Source organism: Lontra canadensis, unplaced genomic scaffold (assembly GCF_010015895.1).
Source record: "Lontra canadensis isolate GAN:19392208 unplaced genomic scaffold, GSC_riverotter_1.0 scaffold3, whole genome shotgun sequence".
In the NCBI taxonomy this organism is placed as follows: domain Eukaryota; kingdom Metazoa; phylum Chordata; class Mammalia; order Carnivora; family Mustelidae; genus Lontra; species Lontra canadensis.
The window spans coordinates 46,021,648-46,040,273 of NW_022630997.1; the positions used below are offsets into that span (position 1 = coordinate 46,021,648).

Sequence of the window (18,626 nt, forward strand, 5' to 3'; positions counted from 1 at the left end):
AAAGAAGCAAGACTAAGCAAAGAAAGAAACTGCACCGCAAAGCCAGCCCAACAAGGTGTTGACGATCCTGTCAGGGAGCTCAAATCTGCAATTGCCCTTCTGTGTTACCCGAAGTTCAGGGGAAGCGCCTGGCATTCATATGTTCCCACCAACCAGTCATTAGATACCGGCTGCCCTGGGAAAAGGTGGAGCCTTGGACAAGGTGGCTCTTTTCAGCAGAGACTGATTTGCGTAAGTCCTCAGTGCTGACGAGGAGATCTGGACCGTGCAGAACAGGATTCATGAAAACGATGCTTAGAAGCTTTTCAGAACTCAGGGGAACCAGGATGGGAAAAGCCTTCAAGAAGAGGAAGTGTTTGGACAAGAACAAGCTTCTTGTTCTCCCATAACTGTTTGCTTGATTTGCTAGTGAATAGGATTGGATTCTAGTTCTAAAATTTGCTCTGTAAAATAATCTCACAGATTACTTTGTTGATAAGACTTCTAGAAACATCTGAACAAAAATAATTATTTCTTGAGTTTAGAACAAGAGACCCCAGACAGCTTAACATGTTGATTATAGTTCTGCTTTAATAGGATAAGGTTTGAAAATACATAGATATCCAGGGAGAAAAGTAAAGCAGTATGAATTATTGAGAACATACTGTGCTTTACTTTGGGTGTTCCATTTCTAATTGTAACAGCAATCATACTTCTCAACGAACAATGTCCACCAGCTCTGCAAACACATCCAGTGGTAACATTAGAGTAATACACTTTATACTGGACTTGTCAAACGGCTGCTCTATAAATTCATCATGTGTTGCATCTGGGTTTTTCATAAGAAAAGAGGCATATCTATAATTCACAACCAGAGTCAGGTTTCTGAAGACTTAGATATGAAATATTGCCTGCCAACTTGCTTCTCAAACTGAACTTTTAAAATAAGTATAATTTATTCTTTAAAGCAATTTTATAGACAAGAATGGTCCAGTTAATTTCATAATGACGTTGGTTGAATATGATACAAAGGAAATACAGGTATTTTCCAGGACAATAGGATAAAGGAAGCTTTAAGAATTCACGAGGGAAAAAAGGTAATAAAACCTAAACTTCTTTTTCAGATGTTTTAAAGTTTCCATAAGACCTTTTGTTGCAAAAGTAATCATTTAACTATGATACATAAAATATATTGAATGCACTGCCTGACATCAAGATGGAAACTCTTTTACACTCTTTTACATAATAAAATTCTTTTCTGGTCCATCTTGAACCAAGTCCTGGTTGTCTGATGGTGGATTTCTCTTCAGAGGCCGAAAGTTGTAATAAAATGCATTGTTTTCATCTACTGGTTGGTATTCCTCTTCAATTTCAATTAAGCCACTTCCAGATCCTGATCCAGAGCCAGAGCCAGAGCCAGACACAAAATAGTCCTCAGAAAGAGGGAAGACATTATTCAAGTTCTGGGGTCTTGTCATTCTGAAGTAAGAGAAAAATGAAAGGGAAAAAAAAAAAGTAAAGTTTGAGACTTAAGGAATATAATCATAATAAATTTTTTAAGATAGAAAATTAATGCAGCCAGCTGGTTGCTCAAATTAAAAGTTAAAAGTTTCCCAGTTATTCAATGCTTTAAAACAAAAAACAAAGCAGACCTCTCTACATGTTTGCCTATACTTGTACTTAACTCATTCTATTTATCAGTCAACATCTATGCATTGCAGACTCATAATAAACAATGCTACTTTTCTTACCACTAGCATAGTAATTCTGTACTTGGTAAATTTAAGGAGTCATTTATTTAAAAAGAAGAAGAAGAAGAAGAAGAAGAAGCAGCAGCCTTTCCCATTTTCTTCCATTAAAGAAAGGACAAACAAGTGTAAGTTAGCTTAGATAGATGACATTTTTTTCTAACATAAAATTTCTACAAAACTTGTAATAATTCACAAAATATCAACAAAACTCATTCTTAAGAAATTCTCTAACTAGTTAAACATTATGTTTACCACCAATTAACTAATTTCCTCTCAAAAAGTAAGTGTATTCATTCAGCTGGGCTCAGTTTGGTGGTTAGAAGTCCACTCAGCACCAAAGACGGGAGGAATGGTGTTACCCCTCAGTGGTAGAACAAGGCAACTAAGCATCTGAGACAAAAATTAATATTATAGTCTATGGGTCATGTTTTCCATGAAAATAACAATCCACAGGCCATATAACAGATTAGAGCTTCATTCATGCGTGCATTCAGTAAATATTGAACATCCGATTCCTGTTCTAAGTGCCTAGTTAAGAATGGGGACTGACAGATTAGGTCCCTGCTCAAGAAATTTAGAACTTGTTGGGGAAGACAGACAATAAAAAATGAATAAATCAGGAAAACACGAGGCGGTGCTAAATGCCTTGTGGAGAAGTGAAATAGACTAATGTACTAGAGGGTGACCAGCGGGTTAGTTACACTGTGAGGTCAGGGAAAAGGGATCAGAGCTGGAAACACAGATCGGTAGCGCCATATGCATGCCCGCACATGCGCACGCACAGTGGAAGCCATAGAAGAGGATGAGGTCACCTAAACAAAGATGCAGATCGAGAAAGGGCCTTGGACAGAGTCAGGGCCACACCAACAACTTATTAAATACTGAACGGAGGAGAAAGAACAATCAGGGAAGCAGAAGAAAACTCAAGATAAGGTGGGGCCATGGAAGCCCAGAGAAGAACGCATTTCGAAGGGAGGAAAGAAGGGTTGGGGGCGGGGTCGGTCAACTGTTTTTGAAGGTAATTAAGAAGCTCAGTAAGGAGAGGAGTAGAGAAGTAAACAGTGGATGTGTTAAGCAGGAGTAACCGCGACCATAACAAGGACTCTTGAGTGGAAGGTGGGAACAGAAGTTCAAACAGAAGGGGTAGAGGAGCGGGGGAGATAGGAAGCATCCCTTTCGGTAAGTTTTCCTGTGCAGAGGAGCAGATGGCTGGCAGGGATGCAGAGTCAAAGAAGAGAGTTCACCTGACTGTACAAGATGCTAGAGAATGTTTGCACACCGACAGCAAGAAGATACTGGGCTCAGAGGAGTAACGGCAGAGCTGACGTCCTAGATAAGTGAAGCCAGCTAGCGGATAGCGAGGAAACTCAGAGTTGGGCTACAGTAAGGAAATACCTCGCTCTCTGGGCTAGAGGGGTAATGGAAGAAGGTGGTATTATCTGATCCCAGCATCTGGCAGGAGAGAAGCCATGGATAAGACAGAGGTAGGGCTTGAGAAGAAATATCCTGGTCTCCCCCTGCCTCCTTTGCTCCCCCATCTCCCTCCTGTGCCTTCCATTGGCCAAACACAGCCACAGACCTGGGAGCCTAAGAAAGGCAGACAGTGGGATGAGCCCTCACTCCCCACCCAGTACAGAGCAAGAAGGGAAATGGAAGATGGAAAGGAGGGCAAATGGGCCCAGGACTGATACAAGAGCAGAGATGGTTCATTCATAAGTGTCAGGAGTGTGAGAGTAAGAAGGAAGCTTTCCTGGCTGGGGAAAGGGGAAGATCAAAGAGATTTAAGAAGAGAAGAAATGGTGCAAAACAGTTGTTTTGGAGAACTTGGGTTATTCCTCTAACATTTTAGATTTAAATGAATTACTATGGAAACCCCTGAGTTAAAACCAAGGAGGATGTTATGAAATCAGTTTCAGGCTTAATGCTGTGGGCTAAAAGCGGCAGCACAGGAGCAGGACGGCAGACTGGCATTTTGAGGGTGGTGATGATGTCATCTCTCATGCAGTGAATGCCAGTGATGAAGAGAGTCACCGGGACCCTCAGACGGATGATGGTCTTACCTGGCATGGACTTGATGATCCACCCAGCTTCAAGGAGAGTGACTTTCAACAGCTAATCTTTTAAATCTAAGGAATAAGCCTTCTACAAGAATCCTTTTCATAGTACAGTTTTGCTGCATGTTATATAACTTTGATATTCATTGAAATAATTGATGCTAAGACAATTCCATTTTGGTTACTTACGAATTCCTGTTGGATCTTTTTTGCAAGTTTAAAGCAGGTTTGAGTTGATCAAGAAGAGGTCTGGCTTGCTCTCTGACAAGCCATGGCCATTTATTCTTCCTTTCCCTAATTTCTTTTTCACTACTATCTAATCTCAGTACATTTTTATCGTCCCTCAAAAATCCCGCACCTGTACTCCCCACTCTAGTCCTCTCTCTCCTCCAGCCCCCCAGGACCACTCATCTATCTCCCACCTTTATAGATTAGCCTATTCCAGACATTTCATGTCGACAGAATCATACAACGTGTGGCTTTCTGTGTCTGCTTTCTTTCACATTGCGTAATGTTTTCAGGACTCATTCATGTGATAGCATGTATCCGTAGTTTGTTGTCTCTTTGGGCCAAATAATAGTCCACTTAATGGAAAAACTATGTTTTGTTTACCCATTCAGTTAACATACTCCGATTGGGTTTCAATGGATACTGTGCTCTACTTACATAAATAATGTTCACTCATTTCCAGTACTTGTTGGTGAAAAGCACTCGATGTCTGTCTCTGCCCCCACAAAAAGACCTTACAAAAGTATAGATGAGGGGCACCTGGGTGGCTCAATGGGTTAAAGCTTCTGCCTTCGGCTCAGATCATGATCCCAGGGTCCTGGGATCGAGCCCCACATCGGGCTCACTGCTTGGCGGGGACCTGCTTCCCCATCTCTCTCTCTGCCTGCTTCTCTGCCTACTTGTGATCTCTGTCTGTCAAATAAATAAATAAAATCTTTTTTAAAAAGTATAGATGAATCGTGCATTCTTGCGCATCTCAAATGCCAGTAAACACAGTACTGTTTTATTACATACTGTGCAGCGAGAACCAAACCATCAAAGCAAGAGGCTGAAGAAAGACCTTCTGGACAACGCTCCCATCTCCAAGCCAAGATCTTAACAGATGTGGGTGAAAGGAAAATAAGGGGAAAGTTCACTTACGAAGAAGGGTCGGTCCTCAGAGGAAGGATTCTCTTGGATTCCCCTGGAAGCAAGTTGAACGTGGGTCCCTTTTCATCAATGCAGTTTGCAGAATTGCCGTCAGGACTGCAGCGTACCCACTGGTACCTGGCTCTGCGCACAGGAAAACCTGCCCAAACAAGGAAGCCACATGGTTAATTCGTATCTCTTATACTGCTTCTAATCACCCTGTTCTTAAGAAACTTTTGATTCAGTTGATTCTAAATTTGACAGAAGGTAAGGTGTGGGCCGGTTTTATGACCGTAAATATAACAGATGTACCTGCTGTGTGCCAGCCTTTTATACACATTGTCCTCACAACAACCCTGAAAAGTAGCCCAGAGTTTAAGGTTAGAATAGGGCTTTGGCAGGGGCACCTGGGTGGCTCAGTCAGTCAAGCGTCTGGGATCAGGTCATGATCCCAGGGTCCTGGGATCGAGCCTCTCATGGGGCTTCCTGCTCAGCAGGGAGCCTGCTTCTCCCTCTCCCACACCCCCTGCTTGTGTGCCCTCTCTTGCTGTGTCTTTCTCTGTCAAATAAATAAATAAAATCTTAAAAAAAAAAAAAGAATAGGCTTTGGCAAACAGCTGCCTGGAGTAATGTCCCAGCTCTGCTACTGGTGAGCTGTACTTTTCTAAAAAAAATAAAATAAAATAAAATAAAATAAGTAAATAACTCTTAAAAAGAGGGGGGGCTGGGTGGCTCAGTGGATTAAGCCTCTGTCTTCGGCTCAGGTCATGATCCCAGGGTCCTGGGTCCGAGCTCCACATCTGGTTCTTTGCTCAGCAGGGAGCCTGCTTCCCCCTCTGTCTGCCTGCCGCTCTGCCTACTTGTGATCTCTCTCTCTATCCAATAAATAAATAAAATCTTAAAAAAAAAAAAAAAGAGCATCAGCTCTCTGGAGACTGATATCGATTCTCCAGGGTAGATTATTAAATTTTTAAAAAGTAAGGAACACTATGCATTGTGGTAACGTGTGTGTGTGTGTTTTTAAGACTGTATTTACATACATGCTTACATGCAAGTATCTTGAACCTCTGAACAGATACAGAACAAACAGGCTCTCTGAGGGAATGGGTAGGCAGAAGACAGTGGTACGTTACTGCATATCCTTTGAAGCTTTATTTATTTATTTTTGAGAGAGAGAGAGAGAGAGAGAGAGAAAGGGGGGGAATGAGTGGGGGAGGGGCAGAAGGCGACACATACTCCCCGCTGGTCTGGGACAGCCAGTCATCCAAAATGGGTTAGTTCTGTCACTGCCTGGAGCCTGGAGGTAAAGTAGCAAGATAACACACAATGTCTGCCCCTTACTGGCTATGTATCCTTGACCAACTTACTTAACCTTCCTGTACCTCCATAGATCGAATAATGAGATATAAACACTAGGTTCTTAGAATAACACCTGGCACCAGGTCCGAGCTCTCTCCATGTTAGTTTCTCTGATGAGGAGGAAGACCACGGTGACCAATCTCTGCTAGTGGACAGCTTATAGGGATCAAGAATTTAAATACTCGTTCTACCATTTGGTACCTGATTCTCAATTTCTCATCATTCAAAGGTGAATAACAGAGCCCCAAAGAGTTCCAGTCCAAACGAGATAACAGTATGTAAAACATCTAGCACAAATCTTTAGGTATGGTATTTACTATGTTTTCGTTTTCTTTCTCCGTCTCTGATCCTTTCCCAAAACAGCCTAAGACTGACATCTGGTTGCTACTTAGAAGCCCCGTTATTGTACGTGGGGTAGAAACCCAACATCTCCAGCAGAGGGCGCCAGCTTCACGCTCTGTGCCGGCCAGACCAGGGCTGTTCAACAGCGTGAAGACAAACCACACAGGTTATTTTCAGTGTTCTAGCAGCCGTATTTTTAAAAGTAAAAAGAGACAAGCGAAATTAATGTCAACACATTTTACTCATCCAATGTATTCAGATATTGCTATTTAATATAAATATATTAAGCAATATACAAGTTATTAATATTTTACATTTTTCTTTTCATGTTAGTCTCCAAATCTGGTGTCTATTTTGTACTTAACAGCACATGTCAGTTTGGACTTTTGCCACATTTCAAGTGCTCGGGGGCTATCGTTCTGGACAGGGTAGGTCTCGGCATTCTCCTTTACATGCAATTGGTGTGCATGCAACTGAGGTAATGTTTGCAGAGATAGGAAGTTACGCAGAAAAGCAAAACTAAAACTTTAGGAGGAAGCGTCCAGGTGAAAGACTGTATTTTTTCACCCACGTAACAAATACAACTTTGGCCAATTAGTGAAAACAAATTATAAAATACAAAATCCACCCCCCCGCCGCCCCAGAATTCAGAATCTGTTTTTGAAATTTATAGAGGGATTTCTTGGGGAGCCTGGCTGGCTCAGTTGGGGGAGCATGAGACTCTTGATCTCAGGGTTGTAAGTTGAAGCTCCACACAGGGTGTAGAGATGACTTAAAAATAAAATCTATTTTTTTAAAAAGAGGGGCTTCTTTTTGGGGGGGATGATAGGAGACTGTGGTGATAGTTGCATATATCTGTCAATATACATTAAAAAAACATTGAGCTGTACACTTTATTTTTTTAAGAATGTATTTATTTATTTGAGAGGGAGAGAGAGTGAGTGAGCAAGAGAGAGAGAGAGCACAAGCCAGAGGAAGAGACAGGAGAGAAGCAGACTCCCATTGAGCAAGGAGCGAGATGCAGGACTCGATCCCAGGACTCGATCCCACACCCCCTCTGGGATCATGACCTGAGCTGAAGGCAGATGCTTAACCGACTGAGCCACCCATGTGTCCCTGAACTATACACTTTAAATGGATGAACCGTATGGTTTGTGAAGCCTATTTCAATGAAGCTGTTTAAAAACTTGTAGAAGTCTCCCCCCTCCCCCCCAAAAAAAGTTTATCTAATCTGGGGCTGATCATTTTCAGTCAGCTCTAAAATAAAAAGCATGGTTACAGACACAAAGTTCCTGACGTATCTACTGAAGGGTATTGGCATGATGTGAATTCAACAGTGTCAGCCTCTGCTGTCATGGGACTACTTTGACTCTATCTTGCTTGGGAGCAATGTATTATGATTACCGTAATTGAAAAAAAAAAAAAGAAAGAAAGAAAAGAAAAGGGAGAATGCTAGTGGACACAAAGGTTATCTTCCTCAAAAGCCCCACCTGCTGGATCTGCTGGTTAATTTTGTGGTGGATTCCAGGGAAAAGAGTGGTTTTATTTAGAATCCTTTCCCTCACTGTCCCCACCACAGCACATGCGCGCGCGTGCACGCGCACGCACACACACACACACACAATGTCACTAGTCCTGCTTTACCAAAATGCTTTCTAAGAATGAACATTACTCCTGTCATCCCTCTGCAACTTTCTTTAAAAATATTTTTACTTTTTATTTTATTAAAGTAGTCTCCATGGCCAACACTGGGCTCGAACTCACAACCATGCTCTATGAACTAAGCCAGTCAAGTGCTCCTCTCTGTATCTTTTTATACTGTTATACCAAAATTTCCCTAACATCATCACAATTTACCAAATTCCTGTTCTTAATGGAGATTTGCTACAGGTATGTTACAGCAACTTAAGCGGAAAATGCCATGGGGGGGGGTGGGTAAAAAAAAAAGATCATTTTTGGTCATTGTTTTGGTAGCATTGAAACAGACATCACATCACTAAGCTGCAGTTGCTTCCTATTGGAAAATCAATTCCACAAGACACGTAAGGTTCCCCCAACCCTGCATGGTTTGACAAGCTATAAACGTTCCAAGTTTACTTTCAATTTCTCTCTCTCTAACCTTCAATTCAGTGGTAAACTTTATAGCAAGTCTACCATAGTCAAAGCAAGGGTTTTTGTTTTATTTTTTTAAATATTTTATTTATTTATTTGACAGACAGAGATCACAAGTAGGCAGAGAGGCAGGCAGAGAGAGAGAGGAGGAAGCAGGCTCCCTGGTGAGCAGAGAGCCCAATTCGGGGCTCGATCCCAGCACCCTGGGATCATGACCTGAGCTGAAGGCAGAGGCCTTAACCCACTGAGCCACCCAGGAGCCCCAGGGTTTTTGTTTTATATAAAGAAAATCTCAAAGTCATAAGTTCAAGTCTCATAAGGGGCCCCTGGGTGGCTTGGTCATTAAGCATCTGCCTTCGGCTCAGGTCAGGGTCCCAGGGTCCTGAGATCGTGTCCCACATGAGGCTCCCTGCTCAGCAGGAAGCCTGCTTCCCCCTCTCCCACTCCCCCTGCTTGTGGTCTCTCACTATCTCTCTCTCTGTCAAATAAATAAAATCTTTTAAAAAAATGTTCGAGTCCCATGTTGGGTGTAGCAATTACTTAAAAATAAAATCCTTAAAGGGGCACCTGGGTGGCTCAGTGGGTGAAGTGTTGACTCTTGATCTCAGCTCAGGTCTTGATCTCAGGGTCATGAGTTCAAGCCCCTTGTTGGTCTCCACACTCAGCGTGGAGCCTACTTAAGGAAAAAATATTTAAAGAGAGAGGGAGGGAGGAAGGAAGGAAGAAAGAAAGAAAGAAAATCTCTAATCTACCTAGAAGACGGCCAAGCTGCAACAGAAAGTTAACTCTGACCCTGAAACCAAATGACCGCTTCTAGCATTAACTAGCTGTAACCGGCCTAAAACAAGTCTCAAATATTTCACAAGAGGTTGATCTAAAGAGCAAATGAGATGGTGAATGCAAGATCAATTTTCTGTCTATAAATCGGTGTTAATTTCTCCTCACAGGGAATGTGATGATCATTTATGAGAGAATGGATACAAAATTACTTTAATCAAACAGCAGCACACACAGGTGAAATCAGTATCTACTATAATCTAGGGAGTGTGGAGTGAACACATGATCTGGCCACACCTGCTCATGGATCTTCCATTTTCTCTCTTTATGGGTATCTTTAAAAAAAAAAAAAACAGACCTTATCAATAATCAATAATTCCCTGGCACTCTACATTAAATCGATAGCCACCTGTGCTCTTCAGGATCTCCTGCACATTGCCAAATTTCCCATCCTTTGCACCTGACAGGCACAATTTTACATCCTGTCTTGACTTGGATTTGACTTATTGTACCTGATACGGGCTGAATTGTGTCCCATCGATTCGTATGTTGAAGTCCTAACCCTCAGTATCTCAGAATGGGATTATATCTGGAGATCGTGCCTTCACAGAGGTAATTAAGGGATAATGAGTTCATACAGATGAGCCCTAGTCCAATATGGCTGGTGTCCTTAGAAGAAGAGACACTAACATAAACACACACACACACACACACAGAGGAAGGACCGTGTGAAGACAGAGGGAAGATGGGCTTCTCCAAGCCAAGGAGAGAGGCTTCAGAATGAAACCTGCCCCACTGACATCTTGATCTCGGACTTCCAGCCTCCAGAACTGTGAGAAAATGTATTTCTGTTAAGCCACACCAGTCTGGGTACTGTGCAGCCTCAGCAAACTAACACAGTGAGACGTTTTGAATATGTTTTTTAAAACAAGTCAAAAGCCAGGTTTGAGCAGTTCAGTCAAATCAATGGTTTAAATAAACATTTTTTAAAAAGATGGGGGACGAATGCTGTTGAATTGCACCTGGCATCCCATGGATGGATGGGAAATGGTGGCGCGCCTTCGGTATGGCTGCCCGGAGCTGCTGGCATGCGCCGTGGGTGGGCATCTCTTTCCCTTCTTATTCAGATGCGGGCACAAGCCCTTAATTCCAACACCAAGGGCACTTCTCCTTTGGAAATACCCTCGTTTTTCAGTTCATTCACTCTATCTTTTTTGGTTCCTTTTCCAACAAAGAGTGAAACCTACCAGGTAATGACATAAATGCTAGTACTTTATACGTTTTCATAATGGTTTCTTCACTTTCTGATGAATACCTACTACGTAAGGAAAGTTTTTGCTGTTTAAAAGATTTTATTTATTTATTTGAGAAAGAGAGAGAGAGCACGAGCAGGGGCAGAGGGAGGGGGGAAGCAGACTCCCCTCTTAGCAGGGAGCCAAACTCGGGGCTTGATCCCAGGTCCCCGAGGATCATGACCTGAGCCACTCAGGTGCCCAAGAATGTTTCTGTTTCAATTCCAGTTTTACCTACTGAATTTTAGTGGGCAATGTGATATTTGGGGGAAATCTCGACTATGTAAAGACTGACTTAGCTCTAGCGGGGGTGGACCCCCCCCCACTAGTCACTCGAGTTTGTGCTACAGATGTAGACCTTATTACTCAGGATCTTGTCAGAACACATTAGGGAATTATTTCATCAAGCTCCAGATTTTCCCTAGAAGACCCAAGACTGTTTCTTAAAATCAATACTGTTTTATGTTTTAAAAATTACAGATTATAAAAAAATTTTAAATACATAATTAGTAGAAAAGTTTCAGCAACATTATTTGCAGTTATTTTCTTCAATAATTGCATAACAAGAAGAAAATTATTTTATAAGTTTCCAATATATAATGAATATATCTGAGATTATCTGTACGATTTCATTTCCACCAGAAGTAAAAATGGGACAACTAGAAGTCACTTCGAAGAAACAAATCCAGGACATGTGTGTCACTATTTCTTGTACAAATTGGGAAAATTTAAAGAATTTTCTTCTATAAATTCTCCCGTGTGTTTATCAGGCCATGACCTTCTGCCTTATTTAGACATGATCCCATATTTACCAAAAGAAAAGAAACTATATTCTTCTTACAAACTGGTCGTTTCTGTTGTCTTCATCATAAGGATATTAAGTTGTTTCAGTCTGACTAAACAACCCTAAATGATAGAGAAACCTAACAAGAAATTTCCAAATGTAATGTCTAGTAGCACAAATACTAAAATTCACTGGTCTCTCTTTAAACCAAGAGGGTTTGTACTATGTCTAACCATAGTTGAATTTTCACTAAGAACTCAATTTTTTTTAAAAAAAAAAAAAAGGAAAAAATACACAGTCAAGTTTACTCTGATTTTTAAAGTATATCACTTTCCACTGTTAGAATAATTATGACACTACCATAATATGTTAAAACTTGGGACTGATATAAACCCTTAGGGAGAGGTAGGTACTCTCTCAACAGTCCATCTTCTCCTGTATTCCTTTCTGGAGTTTTAAAAACTTTTTTCATTTAAAATTCAATTTAACTAACCTACGGTATATTATTCAATTTCAGAGGTAAAGTTTAGGGACTCGTCAGTTGACCTTCCTTGAGGTTTTAGAAGTTTATAAACTATACCTTTTTTTTTTTTAAGATTTTATTTATTTATTTATTTATTTATTAGAGAGATGGAGAGAGAACACAAGTAGGCAGAGCAGCAGGCAGAGGGAGAGGGAGAAGCAGACTCTCCACTGAGCAGGGATCCCGATGTGGGGCTCGATCCCAGGACTCTGGGATCATGACCTGAGGCAAATTAACCGACTGAGCCACCCAGGCGCCCCAAACTATACCTCTTCATCAAAAAATAAAAGAACACCTTTCGAGCACGGTGAGAGTTTACGAGGCCACACCTGTCTCAGCGTGTCATTTTTCTTAACTAAACTCACATTAAAGAGTTCAGCATCCCCCCTCCATCCTTTCTCTTTGCCTCCTTGCCTATGATATAATACATTCTGTACCTTAAAGTGACTATAATCATTTGTGTGGACCCCGGGGCTTGCAAAAATAGAGGGGGAGGGGGACGAGATTCCTGGGTCTTACCTTGAACTGAAGAATCCAAAACCAGGAGGAGGGCAAGAGCCAGGGCGAGCCTACTGCCCAAGAGGAGCGGCTGCATGGCGACGGGCTCACGTCAGCTCTGCTGCCTGCACGCTGACCTCACGGTGAGGAAATGCAGCAGGGTGCACTCTGTCCCTTTTAGAAAAAGTTCCAAAACCTCAAACCCTGCCCAGAACCCACGTCATGATTTCCTGAACAAATAGAGATCCACATCAAAACCCAGCAAGATAAAAAAAAAAAAAGAAGAAGAAGAAGAAGAAGACAGCAAAAGCTCTATTCATACCCGTTATGAAACTTCTCTGGACTCTCCCGGGTCTGCTTTTTCGAAAGTTTTGTTGTTTGCCACTTGCCTGTTGGTAATTTTTTCCCACTAAAGCAGCAGAATCAGCATTCGGTATAGTCTGTTTTTTCCTTTCTTCAGTGAACCACCTAAACACCAGATGGTTAACCAGAGAGTGTGGACTGCCCTGGGGGCGAGAGGGAGCTGGGGGAGGGTGGGGGCTGCCTTTCCATCACCGGGGACCTTCAACCTAAAATATGGATGTTCTCCTTCATCAGGGGTAGCCTAGCTCACTGAGTCAAGCTCCAGAAGCGAGGGTTCAGAGCGGAGTTGTCCTCTAGGAGGAAGTGGTCTCCGATTTCAGAGAGCCCGCGTCCTCTCCTCGGACCGGCTGCTTGCCCTTGGACCGCGGGGCCTCCCCTCTGCCTCCAGAACCCAGGGAGGACTTCCGGTTGGCAAGAACCGGCTCAGAGAAATGATCTCGCGTTCCTCTGCTCCTTCACACCAAGTATCTCTCATCGTTTGTTCCACGTACACTTTCGTCTGCTCCCCCGGTAAGATTGTTCAACTTGGTTTTGGCGCTCCCTGGCCTTGGAGGAGCCGGAGAATCAGAAACAAGCCGAGCGGCCCTCTCAGCCGGCTGCGGGAGCTCAGAAAACCCACTCGCCACAGCCCCAGGTCCCAGGTCCCAGGTCCTGGGCATCGCGCCGAGACCTCCGAAGGACGGTGGGACACCCCGTACAGACAGTAAACACCAGCGGTTATCATGTGTTCTGGCCCTGGGGGCGCGCAGTTTCCTTCTATTCAAGGCTCAGCCACTCTCCATCTCAAGGCCTCTCCCTCCAGCCCCCCTTTCCCTTCGCACCCTCACTCTCCAGTCCTCTGACTCGAGGGAGGAGTTTCCCTTCTCTTGTCTTCAGCTTCCTGCTGATTCCTTTACCATTTCCTGCTGAGGACGGGCCTCGGAATCTAATCGCTGGGGAGCTGTGGTGCGAGTCCCTGAGGGTCATGAAGAAAGGCCCTCTTGACCGTCCTCAGAACCAGCTGCGAGTGCGTCCAGGGACTCCCTTTCTGCTGTGAGGAACCCCCCAAGTCACAACCCCAGTGGGTTCCCTACTATGAATATGGTGTCAGCTTGAAATAACAGCCCTCATCCTCGGTCCCTTTTAACCCTATCCCCAATTTAAAACCCTGGCACCATCAGGGTTTTCTAAAACCAATAATCCCCATCAGTAGCTTCAGTAAAGCCCTGCAAAGCCTCAGGACCGCTCAGAGCTCGGTCTGGTGATTCTTTAAAATAAATAAATAAATGAATGAATGAATGAATGAATGAATGGTTTGGGGTTCTCAAACAATCCCTTCTTCTCCCACTATTCTGACCACCAGCAGTTTCCCTCACTTCGCAGGCAGAGATGCTGGCCACCGACAACTTGTGCTGCCATTCTCGTTCTGACGATGGGGAGGGAAGCCAAGGAGAGAGTGCCCGTGAAAGCTCACAGCTGCGTTCGCAGTCCTCCTCTGGGCTGGGTCCCTACCATCTTCTTGCCCAAAGTTGCCTCCATTGACCAAAGACGATCCTTATTGGTCCACAAACCTTACCCTCTACAACAAATAAGCCTGTAATCCATAATTTTAAAAAGACCAGTTCTGTTCTGGATTTAACCCTTCATTTACCAGGCAACCTGAAATGCACCTACTTTACTTGTCACTCAACTGATTTGCCCATGAAATGGGCCTCTTTATTCCTTAACAATAGCCCTGGAACAGCACACACACCAGGGACACATCTTAAAAAGCCATCAATGTGCCCGCGTCCTCCCCTCTTCATGCAAACATGGCTTTTCACTAGCTATTGGTTTTGGGGTGGTCTTTTTAAATGAAGATTCTTAAAAAGATTTTATTTATTTATTTGACAGAGAGAAAGAGAGATCACAATTAGGCAGAGAGAGAGAGGGAAGCAGGCTCCCCACTGAGCAGAGAGCCTGATTCGGGGCTCAATCCCAGGACCCCGAGATCATGACCTGAGCTGAAAGGCAGAGGCTTAACCCACTGAGCCACACAGGCACCCCTAAAAGCAGATCCTTTTAGAGCACTTGAAACTCTCTGCATCACAACTCAGCAAAATACTTGTTAAGACGTTGAGATGACCTGAGGTTGTCAGAAGGGATACTGAGGGCAGCCCAAAACTGCTTGGAGGGATGGCTCCCGGACTCATTTCTCTTCTCTTCTTTTCTTTTCTTTTCTTTCGTTCTTTCTTTCTTTCTTTCTTTCTTTCTTCTTTTTTTTTTTTTTTAAAGCTCTAAGTTAAAAAGCCTGCCACTCAGCAGCCTCTAGGACCTCCTGGGCTCCTCAGTGAGATGGTCTCGACTCTGAACTGGGCACTACACCAAAAAAACCAAAGTCAAACAGACCCTGTTCCAAATCTATGTCTCTAGAGTCTTAAAACTGACCCTAGCATAAATATTTGATTTCTAGCATGGGAAGAGACCTTAGGAATCACCTCCTTCACCCAACCAGGTGGGAAAACTGCAAGTCCAGAAAGGCACACAACTTGCTGGTCACACAGCTGGTGATTGGCAAAAGCAGGTGTAGGACTCAGGGTTCCTCATGTAAACTCAATGACAGGTGAAGACTAAGATTTATAAATCATCAGTAGTCTTCCTTCTAGTCTTTTTCTTTCTTTCTCTCTTGTTTTTTTAGAGGTACTACTGAAGTACATCTGTTTGGAATGAGAAAATGACTGTGGTTTGCTTCTAAATAATCCAGTTTCAGGAGGGCCATGAGAGAGGGACAGCAGTGGATCACTGAAGGTGAGCAGTGAGAAAATCACTAGTCTCTCTACTTTAATATATTTTTTTTTAGAATTTTCATAACAAAATGCTTTTTAAAAAAAAAATCAGCCTTTTAAAAAATATATCTTTTTCCGGCGCCTGGGTAGCTCAGTCGGTTAAGGGTCTGCCTTTGGCTCAGGTCATGATCCCAGATTCCTGGGATCGAGCCCCACATCGGGCTCCAGCTTAGCGGGGAGTCGGCTTCTCCCTCTCCCTCTGCCTGCTGCTTTCCCTGCTTGTGATCTCTCTCTCTCTCCCCCTGACAAATAAATAAAATCTTTTTAAAAATAAAAAATGAAAAGTGACCACTTTATTCACGGATACCAGGAACCTTCGAGTTTCCCGTTCTTTCAGTTCCGCTCATTCCACCTCTGCCCCTTTCATGGACAGGGAGTCTTGTGGTCACTAAGTCTCGGTCCCAAGGGAGCAGCGACTACTGTGTTCTTAATCCTCTCACAGGGTGTCAGTGGATGGGTGCCTGCAGGATGGTGCTCTGAGAGAGGGCACAGGCTCCCGGGCATCTCCCTGCTGGGCTCCTTCCCTAGTTCTTCCCTTCTTATCACTAAAGCCACACACCCAGTTTACTAGAGCCGGGTCCCTCCTTGTTGAAGAACTCCAGGGAGCTAATCCAGAAGCCTCCTCAGGTGTTGCTAAGTATCTAAAAGTTTGCTGACTTCCGGGTTTTCATCTTGGACTGGAAAAGGGGGAGGCGCAGAGCTCCCCCATCAGAGTTCAGGTCTATAATTTGACAAGAAAAACAAGGGGCAGTGGGTATAGAGGAAATCCCTGTACCTTCTGCGAAATTTTGCTGGGAACCTAAAACTGCTCTAAAAAATAAATTCCATTTATATTTTAGAAAGGCATAAAAGAACTCCTCAGATTCTACCTAAAAGTGCTCTAAAAAATAAATTCTATTTCAAAAGGCATAAAAGAATTTCTCAGATGCTACCTCCATTCAAAAATGACATTCCAATTCTAAAAATTATAGGGCTTGAAAAAACCAAAATTTGCAACAAAAAAGAGCCATATAGATACTATTAATAATAAATAACAGGGGTGCCTGGGTGGCTCAGTCAGTTAAGTATCTGCCTTCGGCTCAGGTCATGATCCTGGGATCCTGGGATCAAGCCCCACATCGGGCTCCCTGCTCGCAGGAGACCTGCTTCTCCCTTTCCCACTCCCCCTGCTTGTGTTCCCTCTCTCGCTGCATCTCTGTCAAATAAATAAATAAATAAAATCTTTAATAAATAAATACATAACTGGGAACAGTGGGATGTGTTACTTCTCTTGGAAATATTTTCACAGGGATCAAAAATATTGGAAACAAATCTTTTAGGGAAAATTTCAAACGTAAGAGAATAGGAGTATACATGCAGGTTAGGGGGAGCTGAGTCTTTTGAAAATGATCAAGAAAGGAGGTCCTTATTTGACTTATCTTTTTCCCAAGACATGCAATCTATCAATACTATTCTAAGTTATTTTTGTATATCTTCAGTAAATTTTATTTTCTAATTAAAAATTAATACATGCTTACCATGGAAAAGCAGGCAGCTGGGGAGTAGCAATGGGGGGAGGGACTCAAAAGAAAGGACAAATCTCTTGTCACCTTCCATCCAGAGATCACCACTGTTACATCCTGCCTTTGGTAATTCAAAGTGGCACACACCACTAGAACGCAGGGTTCCTTCTCATTTTCCCTTATTCCCATTATTTTATACCCTGCTTTATGGGACTACCTAGCCCCATAGGTGTCCCCAAAACTAATTTAATCATCAATTCCCATCAATCCCATAATGCATTCATCAATTTACCACCTCAAGGCTCTGAGCTTCCTCTGCAGAGAAGCCAAGTTCCCCAACCCAGTGACAATATATCCTAAGCTTCACCGCCCAACCTCACTCCTCCTCCCCCAAACACACACACTGAAATTCCAGCCACATACCTGCAATTTTAGTTAACGTTATTGGTCACTAAGGAAGAGGGAAGTCTTTGTCCCTTCATTTATAACCACAGAATATTAACCAGATCTTCAACGGCTCTTTGGTGTCAATCCTGAGGCTGACCACATTTACCAATTAAGTTACAGCACGTTAGTTAGTTCGTTCTTATTTTTTGCCAGACTCTATGCCTTTTGTTTTTTTCGGTCTTGGTCACAAACATGAGAGATGAACAGAATCGCTTAGTGAAATGCAGTTTAGAAGTTTCATGGCTTGGTCATGGTTTACACTGAGGCAGTAAAAATTTTTCTTACGACCAATCCTAATTTTTAACCCCTCCTAAAGAGTGAAAGGATATTGCTCATCCTCCATTCAAAAAGACAGTATCTACTGCTGGCATAAGTTGTTCTTCTGGCATAAGTGATATGCTCTACATCTGATGACCTTTATTTGATGCTTTCCCCAAATGGACTAAACTTCTACAGTAGTTCAGCATTTTCCTGCATGTCACCCCAAGGCACTGAATGAATGAATAAATGAATTAATTCTGTATTGAATAATTCTTATTTTTTGCATGTGCTAGTCTTGTCTTCTCATCTAGATTATTCCAGGGATATAGAATATAATGGGGCTCAAATAACTGTCAATTACCAAAAAGTTAATAGTGGTGTTTTCTAGACAGGAGGATAATGTTTCCTTTTCCTCTTTTCCAGAGTATGCAAAATTTTGTATTCTAAAATTGTCTATCATGTTAGTAATTAAGGAAGAAACACTCAAAAATATTTTGATTGTTGACATAAATTTAACTTAAGTATCATAAATGGAGAGCATTCTTTGGATAACCACCCTTGGGGCACAATGAGGCTAAAGAAGTTGAGTTAGAGATCAGCATTCAGGAACAGCCTGATAAAAGCGATTTACCTGAAGGCAA

At 42.7% G+C, this 18,626-nt stretch overlaps 1 protein-coding gene across 1 annotated transcript; it reads right to left on the minus strand.

The window, feature by feature from the left end:
- Positions 1-1,216: 1,216 nt before the first annotated feature.
- On the minus strand, positions 1,217-12,777 carry SRGN (serglycin). The gene is made up of 3 exons (XM_032841529.1): positions 12,630-12,777; positions 4,934-5,081; positions 1,217-1,458 (listed from the first exon to the last, which is right to left on the minus strand). Exons 1-3 carry the CDS (start codon positions 12,703-12,705, stop codon positions 1,218-1,220), a joined length of 465 nt encoding a protein of 154 aa, XP_032697420.1. The 5' UTR covers positions 12,706-12,777; the 3' UTR covers position 1,217.
- Between the last annotated feature and the right edge of the window lie 5,849 nt (positions 12,778-18,626).

Bases quoted from the DNA above. Each gene is read 5' to 3' on its own strand.
- SRGN (XM_032841529.1), bottom strand. From the start codon at position 12,705: ATGCAGCCGCTCCTCTTGGGCAGTAGGCTCGCCCTGGCTCTTGCCCTC. The intron at 5,082-12,629 runs GTAAGACCCAGG...TTGTTTGGGCAG, and splicing joins TTTGGATTCTTCAGTTCAAG to GTTTTCCTGTGCGCAGAGCC. The intron at 1,459-4,933 runs GTAAGTGAACTT...CTCTTACTTCAG, and splicing joins CTGAGGACCGACCCTTCTTC to AATGACAAGACCCCAGAACT.